Genomic DNA, 23,187 nt, shown 5'->3' with positions numbered 1-23,187 from the left:
GTCTACCGTGGACAGACCCGGATCCTCCAGCAGAGACCGTTCCACCGTGGACAGACCCAGATCCTCCAGCAGACACCGTTCCACCGTGGACAGACCCAGATCCTCCATCAGAGACCGTTCCACTGTGGACAGACCCAGATCCTCCATCAGAGACCGTTCCACCGTGGACAGACCCAGATCCTCCAGCAGAGACAGGTCTACCGTGGACAGACCCAGATCCAGACCTGGACCTGAGATGTTGAGAGCTGGACTGTTGACAATAGTTCTTGTAGTTTAGTGTTGAGACTCATTCTGTCTCATGCGTCCTCCTCTAGTGGTTGAAGTATTTGCTTTGTTAAAACTCCCCCTAGTGGTCAGATGTGTACTTTCTATGTACTTTGTACAGGTGTGTGACATGTCAGCTCCCTACGAAGATATACATTTATTTTCTGAGCTAAATAACAGAACGATTCTTAGTTTCAGGTGATTATACACTGGTTAAAACAGAGTTCTGAATATTGTATTCAATTTCAGCCAATTATTAATGTTACACACTGTTCCTTTAACACACCGACATATACCACACGTCTGTCAGAGGGAGCGGTGCATTATGGGTAATGTAGGCGATGATTGTGTGGAATAAAACATGAGAACTCTGGTTCTGCTGCATCAATTTCGATACTTTGTTCATTAAACTCTTCATCGTGAGTCTGATGATGTCATAGACTGACTCCTCTTCCTCCTTCCCCAGTGAGACCAGAGCCCACGTACACACACAAACACACGCACACACACACAAACACACACACAGGGCGGTGTGTGGAGAATAATTGCAATAAATGTGTGTTTTATCGTGTTGATGAATGAATGTTCGTCAGAGGGAGCAGCTTCTGAAGGAATGAGGCTCATCAGGTTTCACTGGTTTCACTGTTCAGAGTCGAGCAGGATCTGGTGGAGTAAAATCGGAATAAATGACAGTCAGAGGTTCTGCTGAGAAGAGTTAAGACGAAGGTAGAGTTTGTGGTAAATGAGGAAACCTGAAGACGATGGCAGTGAATCTGAGTAAGAACGGTCCGTCACTCATGGACGCTTATAAAGAAGTCGTGGACGGAAAGGTGGACACAAACTGGTGAGCTGTCTCTGATTATGACTGTGTGATTCTTCTTCATGTTAACTTAGTGACATGTTATACTGCTGACAAGTTAACCTGCAAACAAATTAACCTGCTGACTTGTTAACCTGCTGACATGTTAACCTATTGACAAGTTAACCAAATGAAAAGTTAACCTTCTGACAAGTTAAACTACTGACAAGTTAACCTGCTCACATACTAACCTGCTGACATGTTAACCTACTGACAAGTTAACCTAATGAAAAGTTAACCTTCTGACAAGTTAAACTACTGACAATTCAACCTGCTGACATGTTAACCACCTGACAAGTTAACCTACTGACATGTTAAACTACTGACAAGTCAACCTGCTGACATGTTAACCTACTGACAAGTTAACCTAATGAAAAGTTAACCTTCTGACAAGTTAAACTACTGACAAGTCAACCTGCTGACATACTAACCTGCTGACATGTTAACCTACTGACAAATTAACCTAATGAAAAGTTAACCTTCTGACAAGTTAAACTGCTAAAAAGTTAACCTGACAAGTTAAACTACTGACAAGTTAACCTGCTGACATACTAACCTGCTGACATGTTAACCTACTGACAAGTTAACCTAATGAAAAGTTAACCTTCTGACAAGTTAAACTACTGACAAGTCAACCTGCTGACATGTTATCCAACTGACAAGTTAACCTACTGACATGTTGACCTACTGACATGTTAACCTACTGACAAGTTAAACTGCTAAAAAGTTAACCTGCTGACATGTTAAACTACTGACATGTTAACCTGCTGACAAGTTAAACTACTGACATGTTAACCTACTGACAAGTTAAACTGGTAGAAAGTTAACTTACTGACATGTTAACCTAGTGACATGTTATCCTACTGACAAGTTAAACTACTGACAAGTTAGACTGCTGACATGTTAACATTCTAACATGTTAACCAGCTGACATATTCATCTGCTGACATGCTAACCAGCTGACATGTTAAACTACTGACATATTAATCTGCTGACATGTTAACCTTCTAACATGTTAACCTTCTAACCTGCTGACATGCTAACCCTGCTGACATGTTCACCAGCTGACATGTCAATCTGCTGACATGCTAACCCTGCTGACATGTTAACCAGCTGACATGTTAATCTGCTGACATGCTAACCCTGCTGACATGTTCACCAGCTGACATGTCAATCTGCTGACATGCTAACCCTGCTGACATGTTAACCAGCTGACATGTTAATCTGCTGACATGCTAACCCTGCTGACATGTTCACCAGCTGACATGTCAATCTGCTGACATGCTAACCCTGCTGACATGTTAACCAGCTGACATGTTAATCTGCTGACATGCTAACCCTGCTGACATGTTAACCAGCTGACATGTTAATCTGCTGACATGCTAACCCTGCTGACATGTTAACCAGCTGACATGTTAAACTGCTAACATGTTAACCTCCTGACATGTTAACCAGCTGACATGTTAATCTGCTGACATGCTAACCCTGCTGACATGTTAATCTGCTGACATGCTAACCCTCCTGACATGTTAAACTGCTAACATGTTAACCTCCTGACATGTTAACCAGCTGACATGTTAATCTGCTGACATGCTAACCCTGCTGACATGTTAATCTGCTGACATGCTAACCCTCCTGACATGTTAAACTGCTAACATGTTAACCTCCTGACATATTAACCAGCTGACATGTTAATCTGCTGACATGCTAACCCTGCTGACATGTTAATCTGCTGACATGCTAACCCTCCTGACATGTTAAACTGCTAACATGTTAACCTCCTGACATATTAACCAGCTGACATGTTAATCTGCTGACATGCTAACCCTCCTGACATGTTAACCTGCTCACTGTGTGTTTTCAGGGCGCTCTTCACTTATGACGGGAACAGTAATGATATTCGTTTGGCACATAAGGGAGGTAAGATCTGATTGATGTACTCTGTAATGGACAGCAATAAAAAATACACACAAATTCTCAGTTGCATGCAGTAAAAATACATGTCGTGCAGTAAATCGTCTGATGTATTATTACAACTTACAATACGGAGGATAGATGTATCTGCTTCTCCTAACTGACAGATATAGAGTCAGCTAGTTGAGTCCAACATAGGGGTCGGGCCCCTCCAAAGGGTCACCAGATCAGTCTGAGGGGTCCTGAGATGATTAATGGAGTAAATGTACTTCGTTACTTTCCACCACATTAAACTCAGCTAACTGCTGATTCATGTTTCCACACTGAGAGCTGGTTTGTCCGTATTGTATCATGTCACATGAACGTATCTTTGTCCTCTACTGAAAACTAAAACTATCAGCAGCTGATGAGGAAGGACGATCTTTTTAATGTTTTTGCTCACTCGTGTTGTGTGTGTTTCTGTGTGTGTGTGCAGATGGTGGATTAGAGGAGATGGTGGAGGAGCTGAACTCTGGAAAGGTGATGTACGCTTTCTGTCGAGTCCAGGACCCAAACTCTGGTCTGCCCAAATATGTCCTCATAAACTGGGTGAGGCACACACGCACACACACACACACACACACACAATTTGCTCAGTTATTAGGATTCATGTGTGTGTGTTTGTGGACAGACAGGTGAAGGTGTGAAGGACTCCAGAAAAGGAATGTGTGCCAACCATGTGAGCTCGATGTCCAACTTCCTGAGGGTGAGTGTGTTGTCTCTAAAATGCTGCAGTGTGACTTTAACCACGAGTCACATGTCAACATGTGTGTGTGACATCAGGGTGCCCATGTGACCATCAACGCCCGCGCAGACGAAGACGTGGAACCAGAGACCATTCTGGAGAAAGTGGCCAAAGCCTCCGGAGCAAACTTTCATTTCCACAAACCGAAAGAATACAGAGACGCTCCGAGAGGAGCCGTGGTGAGAAACATATACTGTAGAGAGAAACATGAATATACGTATATTAAATATATTCACTAATATGTGTAAGGATTACGGTACATGTACTTGAACCCAAAAGCACAACTCGGAGACAAAAAACAAGTATAGTTTTTTTTCACTCGTGTTCAGGCAGGGTCAAAACCTGGAGGTCAGTCAAGAAGGCGAACAAATCCAAACAGGGCCGGAACAGGCAGATCAGGAACAATATGTAGATATGTTGGAGAGCTTGGCAATGACACACAAGACAATCTGGCGTGTGAGTGGGCCTAAATAGTGAGTGTCTAATGAGGGAATGGGCTGCAGGTGAGATGGGCGTGGAAGACCAGGTGAGGGGAATAAGTGCTGATCGGGTGTGAATGGCAGGACCTGAAATGACAGGAGAGTTAATTAAACAGGCAGGCAGGATGAAGACAAACTAATATGAAGGGGAATTCGTGACACTATGTTTATAGAGAGAAACATGAATATATATCAAATATATTAATCTGTTTTCCTAAAACAGGATTCATGTGTTTTAAAAATGTGTTTTTCTGTGACGTCATCTTTGGCTCTGATGACGTCATAGTGATGTCATCAGGGTGATCTCAGTTTGAGATTCAAACGTCTGTATTATAAACTGGAGGTGTGCAGTTAAAAGAAGCAGAGGGGGTCTAGAGAGAAGATGCTATTGAACTGCATTGTGGGAAATGTAGGATTGTGTGTATCAGATTGTAAAACCTTCTGAGGCAAATCTCTAATCTTTGTTATTTTGGGCTCTAAACACACAGGACTCTGGAGACAAAGCTACATTTCCTCCTAAACGTATTGATCTTGAGTTGTTCGTCATAAACGTGTCATAACTCAGAACTTCTCTGATGTTTCAGGGTTCTGTGTATCGGAAGGTCAACGCTGTGGACGAAATCCAACAAACCAGAAAGGACGACTTCTGGGTTCAAACTCAGGTTTGTTTTCACGTTCTTCCTGAGTTTATAAAATGAAGTGTGATCTAATGTGAAAATAAAACCAACGTCTTCTTCAGAGGGACGAAGAGGTTCGTCAACAGGAGGAGAACCAACGACTGGAGAGGGAGAAACAAACGCTGGAGAGGGAGAGGAGGGAGATGGAGGAGAAGAAGACGAAGGAGAGGGAGAAGAAAGCGAAGGAGAGAGCTCAGCAGATCGAACAGGAGAAGTGAGTCTGAAACAAGAACGACATTATCAAGAACCGAAAGAACCACAGCTGACTAGTTATTTATGTTTGTTTAGGGTCCATCAGAAGAAGAGAGAAGAAGAGGGCCGAGAGAATGAGCAGCAGACAGATGTGGGTCCATCAGAAACTTTCTTCAGTTTATCTTTGGTCTGAACTGTCCATCAGGTCCACCAGGTCCATCAGGTCCATCAGGTCCATGAGATCCATGAGATCCATCAGGTCCATTAGGTTCATTAGGATCCATCAGATCCATCAGGTCCATGAGATCCATCAGGTCCATCAGGTCCATGAGATCCATGAGATCCATCAGGTTCATTAGGGCCATTAGGATCCATCAGGTCCATCAGATCCATCAGGTCCATGAGATCCATCAGGTCCATCAGGTCCATTCAGTCCATTCCATCAGGTCCATCAGATCCATCAGGTCCATGAGATCCATCAGGTCCATCAGGTCCATGAGATCCATGAGATCCATCAGGTTCATTAGGGCCATTAGGATCCATCAGGTCCATCAGATCCATCAGGTCCATGAGATCCATCAGGTCCATCAGGTCCATTCAGTCCATTCTATCAGATCCATCAGGTCCATCAGGTCCATCAAATCCATCAGGTCCATTAGGATCCATCAGGTCCATCAGATCTATCAGATCCATCAGATCCATCAGGAACAAAAGCATGAGATTCATCAGGTCCATCATATCCATCAGGTCTATCAGGTCCATCAGGAACAAAACCATTAACTGTGAACATCACTGACATCTGACGGACCAGAACACTGTTGTGCTGAAGGTTAAAAGAGACGTTTCATTCACAAATAAAATGAATTGTTTACTATAATAAATATGAAAACAATGTGCCGATAACATGATGTGTCTGTTTTAGAACCTGCAGGAAAATGGAAACAGGAAGTCGGGCATCAACTTCGCTGCGTCGATGCAGAAAGCGAATGTATGTCAGCAAATAATATCATCATATTAAGATGGAGCTTCAGAAGAGTCAATATGTATGCATTAAATGATCACAGAGGTTTGTGTTATTCCAACTACAATACCCATGAGCCTCAGCTGCAGTTTCTACGGAGAAGAAACTGTCTCGATGAGATAGTGAATCTATTTAAACTACACATCATGTTTTTAGCTATAACTCACTGTTAGTGGCTCACATTATAGAATTTAAAGCTGTGATTGGATCTTTCTTACCAAAGTGCACCCTGGGAGTTGCAGTGCCCTTCAGTTATTTAAATTGTTTTCATCAAGGTACCAGATATGTTTCTTACAAACTGAACATGTAAAGCTTTTGAGTTGCATTATGGGAGATTTAGGATCCTGCATTTTTTTGCTGGACTCATGACAATTGTTAAATACTATTTATTAAATACTACATGCAATACTAAATAGTTATATTACCCCTTTAAGCTCTGGCTGTGGTTCACAGGAGGCCAAATCCCTGATTTCTCTGAGGTCATTTAACCCCAGAGACGTCTTCAAGCAGAGGGAGCAGAGCTTTGAGTCTGCTGCTGCATCCAGACCAGGTGCATCCAGACCAGGTGAACCTCCACAAACAAATAAGCTCAATCACACAGTCTTTCATAATATTCATGTTCTCATTCTGTGTCTCAGGGAACATTTTATCTCAGAAGTCCTTCGAGAGAGAAACTTTGCTACAACCTCAGTCTCCTCCTGCTCCAGCTGTGGTCTCCCTGTCTCCTGTCCCACCTGTCTCACCTGTCTCACCTGTGCTGGCTCACTCACCTGCTGCACCACAGACAACCGGCTTACCTGTTCCAGCTGCAGGTCAGACACAAAGCTAATTCTCTCTAAGGACCTTCAGTCTCAGGACCTTCAGTCTCAGGACGTTTAGTCTCTGGACCTTCAGTCTAAAGAATTTCAGTCTCAAGACCTGTCTCAGGAGCTTTAGTCTAAAGGCCTTCAGTCTCAGGACCTTCAGTTTCAAGACCTTCTGTCTCAAGACCTTCACTCTCAGGACCTTCAGTCTTAAGACGTTTAGTCTCAGGACCTTCAGTCTCTGGACCTTCATTCTCAGGACCTACATTCTCAGGACCTTCAATCTCAGGACCTTTAGTCTCAGGAGCTTCATTCTCGGGACCTTCAATCTCAGGACCTTCAATCTCAGGACCTTCAGTCTCAGGACGTTTAGTCTCAGGACCTTCAGTCTCAGGATGTTTAGTCTCAGGACCTTTAGTCTCAGGATGTTTCAGGATGTTTAGTCCCAGGACCTTCAGTCTCAGGACGTTTAGTCTCAGGCCATTCAGTCTCAGGATGTTTCAGGATGTTTAGTCTCAGGACCTTCAGTCTCAGGATGTTTAGTCTCAGGATGTTTACTCTCAGGACCTTCAGTCTCAGGATGTTTAGTCTCAGGATGTTTACTCTCAGGACCTTCAGTCTCAGGACATTTAGTCTCAGGACCTTCAGTCTCAGGACGTTTAGTCTCAGGACCTTCAGTCTCAGGACATTTAGTCTCAGGACCTTCAGTCTCAGGATGTTTAGTCTCAGGACGTTTAGTCTCAGGATGTTTCAGGATGTTTAGTCTCAGGACCTTCAATCTCAGGACATTTAGTCTCAGGATGTTTAGTCTCAGGATGTTCAGTCTCAGGACCTCCAGTCTCAGGATGTTTCAGGATGTTTAGTCTCAGGATGTTTAGTCTCAGGACCTTCAGTCTCAGGACTTTCAGTTTAAGGACATTTATTCTTAGGACCTTCAGTCCCAAGACTTTCAGTCTCAGGATGTTTAGTCTCAGGACCTTCAGTCTCAGGATGTTTCAGGATGTTTAGTCTCAGGATGTTTAGTCTCAGGACCTTCAGTCTCAGGACTTTCAGTTTAAGGACGTTTATTCTCAGGACCTTCAGTCCCAGGATTTTCAGTCTCAGGATGTTTAGTCTCAGGACCTTCAGTGTCAAGATTTTCAGTCTCAGGACATTTAGTCTCAGGATGTTTAGTCTCAGGACTAAATGGCTTTAATTTACACAATGTGATTCATTGTTAAGAACTCAAGGATGAACTATTCTGCAGTTAACAAACATCTGATGAAGACTTTTCTTGGGAACAAATTTATATTGAAGATATTGGTGAATGTAATAAACAGCTCAACGGAGCAGGAAACAAACATATTTATTCCATTATTCTACAAATCTATACAGAATCAGAATACTAACATGTTTCTGTTTTCTGTTCATGAAATCCCTGTCAGTCATGTTTTATTGCACATAGTGAAACTATGAAATATAAATATGAAACCAGATAAAAACAGTAACATGTATCTCTTCCTGTCATTGATCCACACAGACACTACTTACACAGAAGAGGACTGGTCTGATGAGTTTGAAGACGATGGAGATGAAGCTCCTCCTGGTACGAAGCCTTCTGTCAATCAATAAGCATGTGTACATGTGTACATTTACTGCAGTCAGTACTAGTACAATTACTAGTTGCTTTACAAACTAGGATTTTACACACAAAACATACAAAGAACTTTAAAAATATGATGCATTGTAAAAAACAAATGTTAACATTTCAACTTAATCAATAAATGATCAAATCAGTGATTGATCAACAATAAAAGGAATGATTTTTTCAAAATGAGCTTCACTTAAACTACAGCTTTTACATTACTAAAAAATAAAACAAATGTACTGAGGAAAGTATTTATAACTACTTCATCTTTCACTGTGCTGGAACACAAAGAATGTTTGAATGATCACAATCATCAACGTCTTCCTTTAATGTCCCCAACCAGAAGACCTGTACGAGGCACCACATCCAGCAGAGACAGACGAGGACCTGTATGAAGACGTTTCCCTTCCAAACATCTCCTCCGTGAGTCCACCAGGTTTTACTGCCTTCATTAGTGGAATCTAACAACATTTACTCAAGTACTCTTCTTAATTAAACAGCATACTTCTACTCTTCTGCATTTATTGGACAGCTTTCAGACTGGGTACTTTTCACTAAAAGTATATCTCTGTTTATATGATACAGCATGTTTTAAAACTGGGTTGACGTTTTGTATATAATAAGTGTGTAGTTGTGTTTCATCGTTATGGTTCGGATTTCACCTCTAAACTTTTATTAATGTATAGTGAACTCACTATTATATCATTAATGTATAGTGAACTCACTATTATATTATTACTGAATAGTGAACTCACTATTATATAATGAATGTATAGTGAACTCACTGTTATATTATTACTGAATAGTGAACTCACAATTATATCATTAATGTATTGTGAACTCACTATTATATTATTACTGAATAGTGAACTCACTATTATATCATTAATGAACAGTGAACTCACTATTATATTATTACTGAATAGTGAACTCACCATTATATTATTACTGAATAGTGAACTCACTATTATATCATTACTGAATAGTGAACTCACTATTATATTATTACTGAATAGTGAACTCACTATTATATCATTAATGAACAGTGAACTCACTATTATATCATTACTGAATAGTGAACTCACGATTATATCATTAATGTATAGTGAACTCACTATTATATTATGACTGAATAGTGAACTCACTATTATATCATTAATGTATAGTGAACTCACTATTATATCATTAATGTATAGTGAACTCACTGTTATATTATTACTGAAGAGTAAACTCACTATTGAACTCACTATTATATTATTAATGTATAGTGAACTCACTATTATATTATTACTGAATAGTGAACTCACTATTATATCATTAATGAACAGTGAACTCACTATTATATTATTACTGAATAGTGAATTCACTGTTATATTATTACTGAATAGTGAACTCACTATTATATTATGAATGTATCGTGAACTCACTGTTATATTATTACTGAATAGTGAACTCACTATTATATCATTAATGTGTAGTGAACTCACTATTATATTATTACTGAATAGTGAACTCACTATTATATTATTACTGAATAGTGAACTCACTATTATATCAGTAATGAATAGTGAACTCACTATTATATTATTACTGAATGGTGAACTCACGATTATATCATTAATATATAGTGAACTCACTATTATATTATTACTGAATAGTGAACTCACTATTATATTACTGAATAGTGAACTCAGTTATATTATTAATGTATAGTGAACTCACGATTATATTATTACCGAATAGTGAATTCACTATTATATTATTAATGTATAGTGAACTCACGATTATATCATTAATGAATAGTGAACTCACTATTATATTATTACTGAATGGTGAACTCACGATTATATCATTAATATATGGTGAACTCACTATTATATTATTACTGAATAGTGAACTCACTATTATATTACTGAATAGTGAACTCAGTTATATTATTAATGTATAGTGAACTCACGATTATATTATTACCGAATAGTGAATTCACTATTATATTATTAATGTATAGTGAACTCACGATTATATTATTACTGAATAGTGAACTCACTATTATATTATGAATGTATAGTGAACTCACTATTATATTACTGAATAGTGAACTCACTATTATATTATGAATGTATAGTGAACTCAGTTATATTATTACTGAATAGTGAACTCACTATTATATTTTGAATGTATAGTGAACTCACTGTTATATTATTACTGAATAGTGAACTCACTATTATATTATTAATGAATAGTGAACTCACTATTATATTATGAATGTATAGTGAACTCACTGTTATATTATTACTGAATAGTGAACTCACTATTATATTATGAATGTATAGTGAACTCAGTTATATTATTACTGAATAGTGAACTCACTATTATATTATTAATGTATCGTGAACTCACTATTCCTTTAAATGTATGACAACAAAATGAAGTGCTCTTTGAATGATTATTGATATGATTAGGCCGGAGTCGTTGACGTGGAGACCAGTGGAACAAGCATCAGTGCCAGAGCTCTGTATGACTACCAGGCTGGTGTGTACACACACGCACGCACGCAGGCACACGCACGCACGCACACACACGCACTGTATCTCAACATCATCTCTCCTCCACAGCGGACGACACTGAAATCACGTTTGACCCTGATGACATCATCACGGAGATCGAGATGCTGGATGAGGGTTGGTGGAGAGGATTCGGACCTCACGGAGACTCCGGCTTGTTCCCCGCCAATTATGTTGAGCTTCTCTAGAACCATCTGACAGGAAGTGGATTAAGATAATAAAAGCTAAATATTTATCTTACATCAATGTGTCGTCATTGTCACATTAAAGATTTGTCTCAACATTTATCATCACTGGGTTAATAGACTGGTGTCAAAATAAATTATTAATTGTACCTTCAGTGGTTTGATTTAGTAAAAAATAAAAATTAACTTTTAAGCACAAAACCAATTTTCAACAACTAGACATCCCAGATTGAACAAAAAGTAGTTACTTATCAGGATGATGAAAATAAAATATTTTGAAAATCATGAGAATAGATAAATATAAACAAAAAATAGATTAGGGAATGAAATATACATTCAGTTGCACTGTAACGTTAGAAGACACGGAAGTTAAGACATCATGAACAAATGTAGTTACAACAAATCAAACACAAACACCACAAAGGTGACAATTTTATAAGTTATATATATAAGTTAAAGTGACCAGAGTTTAGACAAGATCAATGAAGTGTTTGTGTGACGTGACATGTCACGTGGTCACGTGTCATATATATATATATATATATACACATATATAGTACAGTGATAGGTTAGATATATTAAGTTAGTAAGTCAACTTATTTTGCAGTACAAGTTGTGGCAGCTGAGCTGTCTTGATTAACAAAGTTAAAAAGCATTTTTGACAAAAACCTGAATTATCGGGACATCTGACTGTCAGCCAATCAGAAGCTCCGAAAACTGATTTGTTTTTTGTATTTAAGCTTTCTACACCCATAGAAACACTCCTACACTTTTAAGTAACTGCAGACTGACTTGATCAGTGTTGGTCATTGTGTATCTAGATGTGAAACAGTGTGTGTGTGAGTGAATACTGAGCTATTGTACAGTGTGTAGATCTGTCTTACATTACCTCTTTATTATGTTGTCACACCAGCGTTGAGGCTTATAATAATAATTGTATTCATAATACAAGAACATATAATAATAAAAGTTCATAACAATGATGTCAAGTGTAAATAAAAGCTTTCAGCGAAGCAACATAAAGAACATGAGTTTTACAGTAAGTCAAGTACGTTTTGTATATTTGCTCCTGAAGAAATTTTGAAGAAAGATGACGAAATATGAATGTTTTCTGTTGTGTAAATATATGAATTAGTTAAACTGGAGTTAGTAACTGGCGCCCTCTGCTGGTGACTCAACACAGAACTGAACCCGTTCAAGAAAATGAGAGGGGATGAGCTGCTTCACTTTTACTCTCCAACTTCAGAATAAAAGCTCTGAAGTTTATAAACAGGAGATCTCGGATGGATGCAGAACACCAACGAAGAAGAGAGTAAAGCACATCCACAGCCGACAAACACTGGAGGACTTTATTGGAAGAATAAAAGGAGTTAAGAGGACCGAGTGTGTCGTACAGGACAGGAGTCAAAGTAAACTGAATGGAAATGGTTCAAAGAAACCACATGTGGTCCCTGTGTAACTAATAACATGTAAAGCAAAGACTGATGAGGTCAGCAGGTCCATCAAGTACTGGGACAGAACGAGGACCAATCAGACGAGGACTCACGTCTACAGGAAGTAGATAGAACCAAAGTACCGGGTAACCTACTGAAGATGTTTCTTCTCCTCGTTCTGATGGATCTGACAGAAGAGAACAATGTGCAGACAAACAGCTGTGGAACACAGTTCTATGAGAAGTTAGTGGGGGAGCTCGTGGGCCACCAGTTTGTAGTGGGAACCACAGGACGGGCAGCGCTGGGCCTCGCCCTCCTGGAGCCAGAACCACACCACAGCTGTGTTGTCTTCCTCACCTGCAGACAGGAAATGAGACCAGATGAGAGACAAACAGAAGGCGGCAGGATGAATATTGTTCTAGTTCAAAGACGACTCGTTCACCACCACAGGAGGAACTTTAACAGACGTACAGTCTTGTCAGTCTTAACAGGAAGTGAATCACATGTCTCAGCCAATCAGGAGGCTTAAAGGTTCTCCTCTCTAACGCTGAGAGTGGACTCTAAAACGTCTGTCAACCATCCAGATAACGATGAGGACTTACAGACACATCCCACAATCCTCTTATTCGTGATGGAGGGAACCAGGTGGGGGTCGGCCTTGGAGCCGGCGTACTCCTTCGGTTTCATCATGTTGTAGGGATCCTGAAGAAGAGGACGCAGTCTGGTTAGGCTTATCTAAAGTATTAACTCGGTGAAACATCATCGAAATATTGTAGGGGGCGCTATCGAGCCGACTTGCAACTCTGAAGCATTAAAACCATAATATGCAACTACATTTTGGGCTTTAAATCTGTTTGCCAAGTTTGCTTATGTTTCGAGCATTTTTAGCCTCTAAAAATTACCTTCGTTTTTCACGGCAACGGCGTTTGACGAAACTTCAAAAGCTTCATGAACTGGCATTATGAACTTCTTACATTTGTGTGGAACTAACTTGATGTTGATCTGATTTACCTACTAAGAGAAACAAGCCAAAGTATAAAGACTTTAACTGACTGTTGCCACTAGGTGGCGCTATGACTATGATTCTATATTGTCTTAGGGATGTGTTCCGAGTCAGGATGTCATGACATGAGAGATTTGGAGCAGATTCGACAATGTATGGCCGAGTTACAACAACTTCCTGTTTCGTGGCGAATGGTGTTTTTTTGCCGCCACGGCCACATAGTTCGATAACTTGTTGATCTTCGAGTAATTTTCACTGCCAAGGTCTCAAGAGCATACTGACCGAATCGGAAGGCAATCGGGTCAAATCTCTGGGAGGAGTTCGTTAAAGTATGACGCCTTAAAACGGTCCAAAAACGTCATAAAATTCAAAATGGCTGACTTCCTGTTTGGTTTAGTGAAAAATTCCTGGAGGATTTTTTGTACGTCATGTTCCACATACCTACCAAATTTCATACAGCTCGGTGAAACCCAATGTTGAGGCTACTCAATAGGGGGCGCTATCGAGCCAATATTTCACACTGGACAATCAGACTGCAATTTTCGCAAATTCTGGCTTGCGTGCAAAATTTAAAAATGTTTCCCAGTATCCCAAGCACCTCCTTTTTGTGACAGAAGACACAAAATAATAGTAATTAAAGCTGCGAGCAGCGATGAGCGGGCCCTCGCAATATGCACGGCGGCGCGGCCGAGAACGTCCGCGACCGTCGGACGGCGCGAGGACTCTGGCTGATGCTGCCATTCAGTTCTGTGACCGTCAGACACTGCATGCAGGTTCAGAGCATGGCCCCAATATACTTTTATTTAAGTCCACATGTGATACATGTTCCTACCAAATTTCATACATTTAGGTGAAACATACTGCGAGGGCTGCTTCGTTGAAATTTTGTAGGGGGCGCTATTGAGCCGATTTGCCACTCTGAACCAATGAAATCATATTCTACAACTACATTTCGGGCTTGTAATCTGCTTGCCAAGTTTGCTTATGTTTTGAGCATTTTTAGCCTCTCAAAATGACCTTCGTTGTTAACGGCGAAGACTGCATCTCCACGGCAACGGCGTTCGACGAAACATCAAAAGCTTCATGATCTGGCATTATGAACTTCTTATATTTGTGTGGAACAAATTTGACATTGATTTGATTTACCTACTAAGAGAAACAAGCCAAAGTATAAAGACTTTAACTTCCTGTTACCAGTAGGTGGCGCTATGACTATGATGTGATTTATTGAACTGATTGTGTGTTCTATCAGTTCCCCATTACTTCATAAATATTCTGACCATATTAATAGAAATATTAAACACGTCATTAAAATAGTTTACCGATCCCTCCTTCATGGCCTTCATGATGACCTTCTCCAGACCGGTAGCTTGTTCCTCATCAGTAGGAATCCCTGAAAACAAAAGAAACAGGTGATCAGTGTTTAACATGATCCTCTGGATTCACACTGTAGGTCAGAGTAAAACATCTGTCTGTAGCAGAGCAGCCCGTCTGTCTGTAGCAGAGCAGCCCGTCTGTCTGTAGCAGAGCTGCCCGTCTGTCTGTAGCAGAGCAGCCCGTCTGTCTGTAGCAGAGCAGCCCGTCTGTCTGTAGCAGAGCAGCCCGTCTGTCTGTAGCAGAGCTGCCCGTCTGTCTGTAGCAGAGCAGCCCGTCTGTCTGTAGCAGAGCAGCCCGTCTGTCTGTAGCAGAGCAGCCCGTCTGTCTGTAGCAGAGCAGCCCGTCTGTCTGTAGCAGAGCTGTCTGTCCGTCATACAGAACTGAATTCATCACATAGAAGTGACGAACACATAAAGCCTGTTGAGGACTGTGAGGATCACAAAGAGTAATAATAGAAGATATAAAACCGTACATTCACTCTTAATGTGCGCTCAATTAAAGAGTTTTAACCTGATTCTATGATAGAAAACGTCTTTATGCTTCACAACTTATATCATTTAAAATAAACTGGATTTCTACTTTAATTGTCAGATTTTTAAATGAAGTTTGGCCTGCTCTGTGTTTACTTATTTAATCAGCGCGTTAGCTAAAGAGCTAACTGTGGTCTACGATCTCTGGAGGACTTCCTGTCTCGTTCTGCGTCCTCTCTTAAACCTCTTAAACCTCATTTCATCGGTCCTTCCGGTTCTACAGCTCGGTGTCTAAAGGTGTCGGTTCGGTTCTCACCTCCAGCCGCCATGCCGCGGGTCAACACGGGCACCGGGGCCGCCCGGCAGGTCGTCGCGGCTCTGAAGGCCGAGCGGAGCAGTAACCTTGCAGCCATTTCTTCTTCTCTGCTGTTCCGTCGCTTGTCGCGGGGCTATGACGTCACAATGTTGTGAAGTCGCCTCCCCCGATTTCTTCTTCTTCTTTCCGTTTATTGGCGGAATACAAACCACCGTTTAAGGTTCACTACCGCCACCTACTGGACCGGAGTGTATACCATCATGACTTTATGACAGTTATCATTTAAACACAGTAATAATGTTATTTGTAAATTAATAAAACTTCATACAGAAGTTATATTCTGGATATTACCTAACCCTAAACCCGTTCCATTCAATTATTAAATAAAGCCCTTTTAAACTGAACTTGCTTGTCTCCTATTTTTAACAGTCTTTTGATACTCCACAACCTGTATCTGTAGCAGGGGTGCCCGCACTTTTTCGGCTTGTGAGCTACTTTTAAAATGACCAAGTCAAAATGATCTACCTACATTAAAAATGCTGAATATCTATTTGTATACAGTGAGTATACTTTATATTTGCAATATATGTTGGCGTGCCTTGCATAAATGCATGAACCCTTATGGCACAATACAATTCTGTACATTTTTGGTCGTTACCTTACTCTGATGACTTGCACTGAATGGGATTGGCCAGAGTTGCACAGTCTGACAGTAGCTGCTGGTATCCGCCTCAAGCAGACTTCAGATGATCATCAGTCGTGGTGGAACGGTGTCTGGACTTAATGTTCTTCATGTGGGAAAAGGCTGACTCACATGAATGAGTAGATCTGAATAATGCAGTCTAAGGTATCACATGTCCTCATGTTTGGGACTTTTCCTCTGAGGAAACTGTCCACGAGCCCTGGACTTCAGCTGAATGTCAGCTTCAGTGTCAACATCTCATCCTCCAGACGAGTTCAGGTGAAACAGCGTTGCAGTTTTTGATGCTAGTGAATCAACCTCAATATCTTCCTGAAATGTGCAGCACATAAGTGAAGCAAGTGGCTCGAGTAAAGCAAAGTCTGGAAAGCGTTTGTCAAACTCTGACGGACACTTGTCAGCCTGCTCTGTGTAGCGCGCGCTGTCACGTTACGCACACGCCTTCCGCTGAGTCTCCAGTTCTGACGCCAGCTTTTGGAAGTTTCCCAAATCATGGCGCTGCAGCTTCAGCTTCTTCAGTAGAAATAAATTGGAAGGCTAACTAATTAGCTCGCCGGAGTTTTGCAGTCGCTCGTGCGGTTGACCGCGCATACGTGGTGACCCGTGTGTTAGAAAATCAAGTGGCAAATGCCACGAGGACATCTCGTTTTTTTTGAATGGCATGCGATCTACCCGCACTACGACCGGTCGATCACGATCAACGTATTGGGCACCCCTGATATACTGTATATCATATACATACATATATATATATATATATATATATATATGTATATATATATATATATATATATATATATATCAGTGGTCAGCTGTTATAGATATTTTATAATGTAATACTTTTTCATAAATACACTACATGTATTATAGTTATTGTTCCCATTAGCTTATTTTCTCATTGCACAGCTACTGTCTTCCTCAGTTGCTCTGCTTGCAGCACAGCTTGTTTTAAGGAGAGCTCTTATCCAATCAGATTCAGCCCCCATGTCTCTATGTAAGGAGAGAGGCCCGAGGTCCTCTAGGTAGAATTTGCACTTTAAGTGAACGGGGACGATATTGTTGATTGTCATAGTCTTCAACCAATCAGATCTTTAGTTTGACATGTTGGGCGTATTCTTTCACGTGCCAGTGCTATTCAGGTAGCCTATAAGTACGTCTGCATTAACGTGCGCCGTGATTGGTCAGTTGGAGAAGTTATGACATTTTTTGCATTTTGCTTGGTGTCGATTATTTTCTTTTTAGAAGCGTCTAGACTTTGTTCATCATAATATCATTTCCATACTTCCACATATAAAAACATACAGATGTCATTTTGTTTTCCAGTTTTTGTCGTGCTTCTCCATTCTCCATATTTTGTAGTTTTGTTGAATCCCATCACCAAACAGTGATTATCCAATAATAACTAAACTGGTCTGTAAGCAGACAGAACTCACAGAGATGTGATGTCTTTGAAATCGTCACTTTATTGGACACAACTTGAAACTTGTTACCTAAGCTATACGTTTGTTCTTCTTAATCCTAAAAAGACTGTCTAACCTACAGCAAGAATCCCAATAATATATCTGTTTCTGTATAATTCAGTATTTTTCCTTCATGTTTTCTGATCACACTATAATATAATATTATAGACACATATATATATATGTGTCTATAATATGTATATATATATGTACAGCTTCTTATCACCCTCTATGTACCAACATACATTTATAACAAATACCACGCATATTACGGTAATCAGCGTTGCATATGTGTCTGACCACAATATCAAAAAAAGCAAGAAAGAAATGATTCATTTAAATGATTGTTTTAGAGTTTTTAAAGTGTTTTGTTTGTAATATGAATACTAAGCATCATTTAGTATCACTACTGAGAATTTAACAAATATAAAAACATGACGTAGATATGTTTGCAGTTTTCAAGAAGTATATTTAAATATCATCTCTTACACACATGAAGATAACGTTGTGAACACCGGCTGAATATCTATGATCAGAATCATTATAACTGTGTTATAACTGCTGCTGTGTGAAGAGAACACTGCTGCTAACAACAACCTGATGTGTTTAAAGTGTTCACACACAATGTTGTTCACCTGTTGTTCATAGAGCAGCACTTTAAAATAAAAGTGCACAAAACACTACTTATGAATTCATTATTCAATGTTGCGCATAACAATGAGATTAATCGCTGAAAAATCATGCGATTAATCGCAATTAAAAATTGTAATCGTTGCCCAGCACTAGTATATATATAATATTAGAACTAACCTAACTGCAGCAAAAGAGCAGTTTATTTCGTCTAGATCAGCGGTTCCCAAACTTTTTAGGCCACGCACCCCCTTCTACATCCTGACCGGGTTCACGCACCCCCAATCCCCCCCCCCCCCCTCCACACACACACACACCTTAAAAAATAAAAAGCAACAGAGCCTAAAAATCGGACCAATGAGAGAACAGTTTGCTCGCGCGTGGTGTTTGTTTACAAGATAAAAAACACAAAAAAGACAAAAGCTCTTCCTGCACCGCGCCTTCTGACAGGTAACGGACGTTCACCAGAAGATTGGCCTCATCTGTAGACTCGTCTACTTGCAGAGAGTGAAACTCACTCTTCTTCACGCGACTAATGCAGCCAGGATGTCTTCGGACAAAGCATCGATGCGGCGACACACTGGACTGTTGTTGGAGGCGGGATCACGTCCAACTCTCCAATCATACATTCCACCATCTCTGTGGCAGCTGGTGAGCTCACGTCTTCAGTGATGGTGTGCGGTGTCTATATCCCCTTTCTCTGTTCTGTGACCAGACATGAAGCCCGTAGTGTGTTTGTAGACCAACACATGAATGAGACTGCAGTTGTTTTGGGCTGTTTTGTAACTCCTCAAATTTCGATATAACAAATGTAAGGGGCTTCTGACTTGCACTGGCATGCTTGGTGTTCAGGTGACGATCGACGTAAATAAAAGGGCTTCAGACAGATGTTAGCCAGAACCTCACTGCAGGTGAGGTAAAATGCATTCTCAATTACGTTTGACTAAAAACGTATTTTCTCCCTGATTACGTTTGTGTTTGACTTATTACATTGATGTATTACAAATACGTTTCTAATCAACATTTTAACACTTTAACCTTTTTTTCCCTCTCCACCACCGCCTCTCCTCCCTATTACGCGGTCAGAATACTACCACAACACGCCGCCTGTCTCCGGCAGCAACGCGCTCATCCAGGCCGAGCAACGAGGAACATCACGCGGCTACAATACCTCCACAAAGGCCCGCGTGTAAAATCCGGGAGTATTTGTAATACGTCAAACACAAACATAATCAGGGAGAAAATATGTTTTTAGTCAAACGTAATTGAGAATGCATTTTAGTTTTGGGGGAATGTAATTTTTAGGAGACAGGACTGCACCATTAGACCATTACATTTTTCCTCGCGCACCACACTTTGGGAATCCCTGCACTAGATCATCAACTGGTGATGATGCAAACTTCTTTGACCTGGAGCGTGTTAGCTTTAGCCCCTTTAGCCTGTTAGCTTTAGCCCCTTTAGCCTGCATACCGTATATAGAACCCTGATGTGTCCCTCAATGAGTCCATTTACAAGGTTTTACTTTGTGTATTCTGGACTTGAAGCTTCACCAGCCGACTCATCATTTCCTGCTCCGACCCGTCCATCTGTTAAATGATCCGTTTGACTCTGAGCAGGTCAAATCGTAGCTCACCTCTATGTTCCTCTGGGAGGAACATAGAGGTGAGCTACACCTCTACAGACAGTGTGTGGTGACCACACATTGTCTGGTCCTCCTCATGAGGAGTGAGCTGGTATTGAGCTGATCTGAGGTCTGGTGAGCGAGGTGGTCTTCGTGGTGCCGTCACTGCCCACGGTGGAGAGAGGGAAGCTCTCATAGCTCTCTGCCGCCCGGTGGCCACACCGGCAGCGCTGCAGCGTCAGCTTCAGCTCCCTCTGGAAGTTGCTGTTCAGGAAGCCGTACACTACGGGGTTAATGCAGGTGGAGGCCATCGCCGTCAGGTGGCAGGCGGAGAAGACGGCGTCATGCTGGCAGTCGGGTAGAGCCTGATGGTGCCAGTCAAACAGCGTGTTGAAGACGTTCAGCGGCAGCCAGCACAGAGCGAAGGCCACGACGATAACTAACAGCATGATGTTGATCCTCTGGGCTCCCTGAGTCCTCCTGCTGCGCTCCAGCATGTCCCTGAACACAGCAGGACGCCGGTCAGACGAGGCACTGGGAAATATCACAGCAGACCTACGGCACCATGAATCCACGTATAGAAATAAACACTTTATCTTGATGTAATAACACAAATCAGACCTGCGTCGCCTCAGGCGGAGGAAGATCCTGAGGTAGCAGAGGAGCACCAGCAGCAGAGGGAGGCAGTACTGGAAGAGCAGCAGAGAGGTGGTGTAGGAGAGACGGTGGTTATCTGACGGCCACAGCTCCATGCAGACCAGATGGTCACTGAGGGAAAGACAGGAGAGACTCAGAGCTGCAGGACGGAGACAGTCTGGACAACCCCTATCTATCGATCTATATATCGATATAGAGAGATAGATATAGATATCTATGCCAACAGGCCTGTAAAGTCAGTCAGTTAGTCAAAATGAAACACAGCTGAAGGTCAGCTCAGTAAAGATGGTTTGTTGCTGCTCAATGATGCACATTTGACAACAATTTCAGTGGATTCACTTCACCTACGGAGCAAATACACTGGTCTGATTATTCAGTTTGAATCAGTTGATTAATAGCAATAACAAATAGTGAGCGCTCCTTTTTCTTGACACTGTGACAACATGGTGTGGCGGACCAATCACACACCTGTATCCAGATATTATGGCTGACCTGAAGGGGTTGGCGGGCAGGCTGATGTTCCTGAAGGGGTCGTTCGTGAGGATGTTGAAGGAGAGGAAAGGCAGAGAGATGAAACAAGCCACCAGCCACGTCAACCCCACGGCCAGGTACGAGTGTCCGGCCGCCGGGGACCAGCCGGTGGGATGAAGGATTAGCTGGTGACGCTCGAGAGCGATCAGCACCAGAGAGAAGATGGAGACGGTCACCGAGGTGCACTGAACGAAAGGAGTCACCTGGTGGACAGGTAGAGACGGTTACAGGTTAGCTGTGGGTGTAGGTGTGTGTGTGTGTGTATATATGTGTCTATATGTGTGTGTGTATATATGTGTGTATATATGTGGGTACGTGTGTGTGTGTGTATGTGTGTGTGTACGCGTGTAGGTGTGTATATGTATATGTGTGTGTGTATATGCGTGTGTGTGTACGTGTGTGTGTATATGTGTGTAGGTGTGTGTGCATGTGTATGTATATGTATATGTGTGTGTGTATATGTGTGTGTGTATATGCGTGTGTGTGTGTGTGTGTGTATGTGTGTGTGTCTCTAACCTTACACATGGCCTGCCCCAGCACCCAGCGGTCCATCAGTGTGTATATGATGGTAACAGGAAGACACACGACACACATCAGGATGTCTGAACACGACAGGTTGGCGATCAGGATGTTTGTGACGTTGCGTAACTCCTGTTGCCGGGCGATGATGAACACCAGGCCGGCGTTGCCTAGCAACCCGATTGTAATAACAGCGCTGTACGCCACGATTAAGAAAGTGGCTCCGCCCACCGAGGGCAGGCACTGAGAGCTGTCCGTCCAATCAGAGGCCTCCCAGACATCAAAGAGGCCGCTGTCGTTGGACATTTCAGGGAGGAGGGGGGGCAGGACCAAAGCCCCGAGGCTGATGATGAACTTCTCTTCTACAATGAAAGGAATCAGATCAGGAAGAAGGATGAAGAGGAAACAAGTCTTCTTCAGTACTCTGGTGTTTTCATCAATTGGCTGCAGATGAAGGATTCACTGAAGATTCAAATTAAAGATGTTGTCCTCTTTTTTCCTTGGCATCAGCATCAGTGTTTCACTGCCAGGGACAGAACAACATAACGCTGAGAATCAAGAAAGGAGTGGGGGGGGGGGGGCTCTCTACATAGAGAGAGACAGAAGACGAAAGAAAACAGGAACTAAAATGAAGGAAAACTGAGTGTTGCCACTCTGACCGTCAGAGTGAGGTTTTGGGGGGTAACTGCTCTAATGGAAGACTGTGTGGGGGCTTGAGTCTGCCCCACAGAGAGAAGTCCAGAGCGCATGTTCCAACTGCTGTTTTCAGTGGCGTCGCTTCTACCAATAAATCTACCAAAACTGGTTTACAATTAAAAATAATTTTATCCTACTGAAGCTAATACAATTACACAATGAAGTACACTCCTAACAGTATCTATAGATATATATTCTCTGCGCAGAGAGGCATTTTACCCATCATCCCAGCCGGGAACCACCGCTGATCCCATCTTAGGAGGAGGAAAAAGAGACCGAAAACCTCTCCAGTCCTCCCGCTTACAGTTTGAAAATCCCCTCCCCTTTTGTCTATCTCAATTCCCATTGGCTAACTTCAACCGTCTCCTCCTCCTCGCAGGACCATCGCACGTGTGTGATCTATAA

At 41.6% G+C, this 23,187-nt stretch overlaps 3 protein-coding genes across 4 annotated transcripts; 1 reads left to right on the top strand and 2 right to left on the bottom strand.

Moving 5' to 3' along the window:
• The first annotated feature begins 887 nt into the window (after positions 1-887).
• Positions 888-11,413, top strand: dbnla (drebrin-like a). Its single transcript, XM_079289543.1, has 15 exons — positions 888-1,108; positions 2,988-3,043; positions 3,513-3,625; positions 3,708-3,782; positions 3,860-4,000; positions 4,885-4,962; positions 5,040-5,191; positions 5,266-5,320; positions 6,092-6,157; positions 6,644-6,755; positions 6,829-7,002; positions 8,513-8,578; positions 8,964-9,043; positions 11,083-11,152; positions 11,236-11,413. The coding sequence occupies exons 1-15, from the start codon at positions 1,026-1,028 to the stop codon at positions 11,370-11,372; spliced, it is 1,458 nt and encodes a 485-aa protein (XP_079145669.1). The 5' UTR covers positions 888-1,025; the 3' UTR covers positions 11,373-11,413.
• A 1,291-nt stretch (positions 11,414-12,704) lies between these two features.
• cox5ba (cytochrome c oxidase subunit 5Ba) lies at positions 12,705-16,109 on the bottom strand. Of its 2 annotated transcripts, XM_079289912.1 has the most exons (5): positions 15,969-16,109; positions 15,128-15,198; positions 13,405-13,504; positions 12,999-13,159; positions 12,705-12,889 (listed from the first exon to the last, which is right to left on the bottom strand). In XM_079289912.1, the coding sequence occupies exons 1-4, from the start codon at positions 16,063-16,065 to the stop codon at positions 13,047-13,049; spliced, it is 381 nt and encodes a 126-aa protein (XP_079146038.1). In that variant the 5' UTR covers positions 16,066-16,109; the 3' UTR covers positions 12,705-12,889; positions 12,999-13,046. The 2 variants fall into 2 exon arrangements, with proteins under 2 accessions (XP_079146038.1, XP_079146037.1); XM_079289911.1 differs by having other exon boundaries at positions 12,705-13,159.
• Positions 16,110-20,474: 4,365 nt separating this feature from the next.
• npy8ar (neuropeptide Y receptor Y8a) lies at positions 20,475-22,392 on the bottom strand (the record flags this gene model as incomplete). Its single annotated transcript, XM_079289329.1, has 4 exons — positions 20,475-20,880; positions 21,001-21,147; positions 21,529-21,770; positions 22,084-22,392. The coding sequence occupies 4 exons, from the start codon at positions 22,390-22,392 to the stop codon at positions 20,475-20,477; spliced, it is 1,104 nt and encodes a 367-aa protein (XP_079145455.1).
• Positions 22,393-23,187: the final 795 nt, after the last annotated feature.

Source organism: Melanostigma gelatinosum (genome assembly GCF_949748355.1).
Source record: "Melanostigma gelatinosum genome assembly, chromosome: 18".
In the NCBI taxonomy this organism is placed as follows: Eukaryota; Metazoa; Chordata; class Actinopteri; order Perciformes; family Zoarcidae; genus Melanostigma; species Melanostigma gelatinosum.
Note: the sequence above shows the minus strand (reverse complement) of the source record. Positions and strands in the feature narration are given on the sequence as shown.

Bases quoted from the DNA above. Each gene is read 5' to 3' on its own strand.
- cox5ba (XM_079289911.1), bottom strand. From the start codon at position 16,065: ATGGCTGCAAGGTTACTGCTCCGCTCGGCCTTCAGAGCCGCGACGACC. The intron at 15,199-15,968 runs GTGAGAACCGAA...TTTTGTTTTCAG, and splicing joins CCGCGGCATGGCGGCTGGAG to GGATTCCTACTGATGAGGAA. The intron at 13,160-13,404 runs GTAAGTCCTCAT...TCCTGTCTGCAG, and splicing joins GAGGATTGTGGGATGTGTCT to GTGAGGAAGACAACACAGCT.
- dbnla (XM_079289543.1), top strand. From the start codon at position 1,026: ATGGCAGTGAATCTGAGTAAGAACGGTCCGTCACTCATGGACGCTTAT. The intron at 3,783-3,859 runs GTGAGTGTGTTG...GTGTGACATCAG, and splicing joins CGATGTCCAACTTCCTGAGG to GGTGCCCATGTGACCATCAA. The intron at 6,756-6,828 runs GTGAACCTCCAC...TCTGTGTCTCAG, and splicing joins ACCAGGTGCATCCAGACCAG to GGAACATTTTATCTCAGAAG.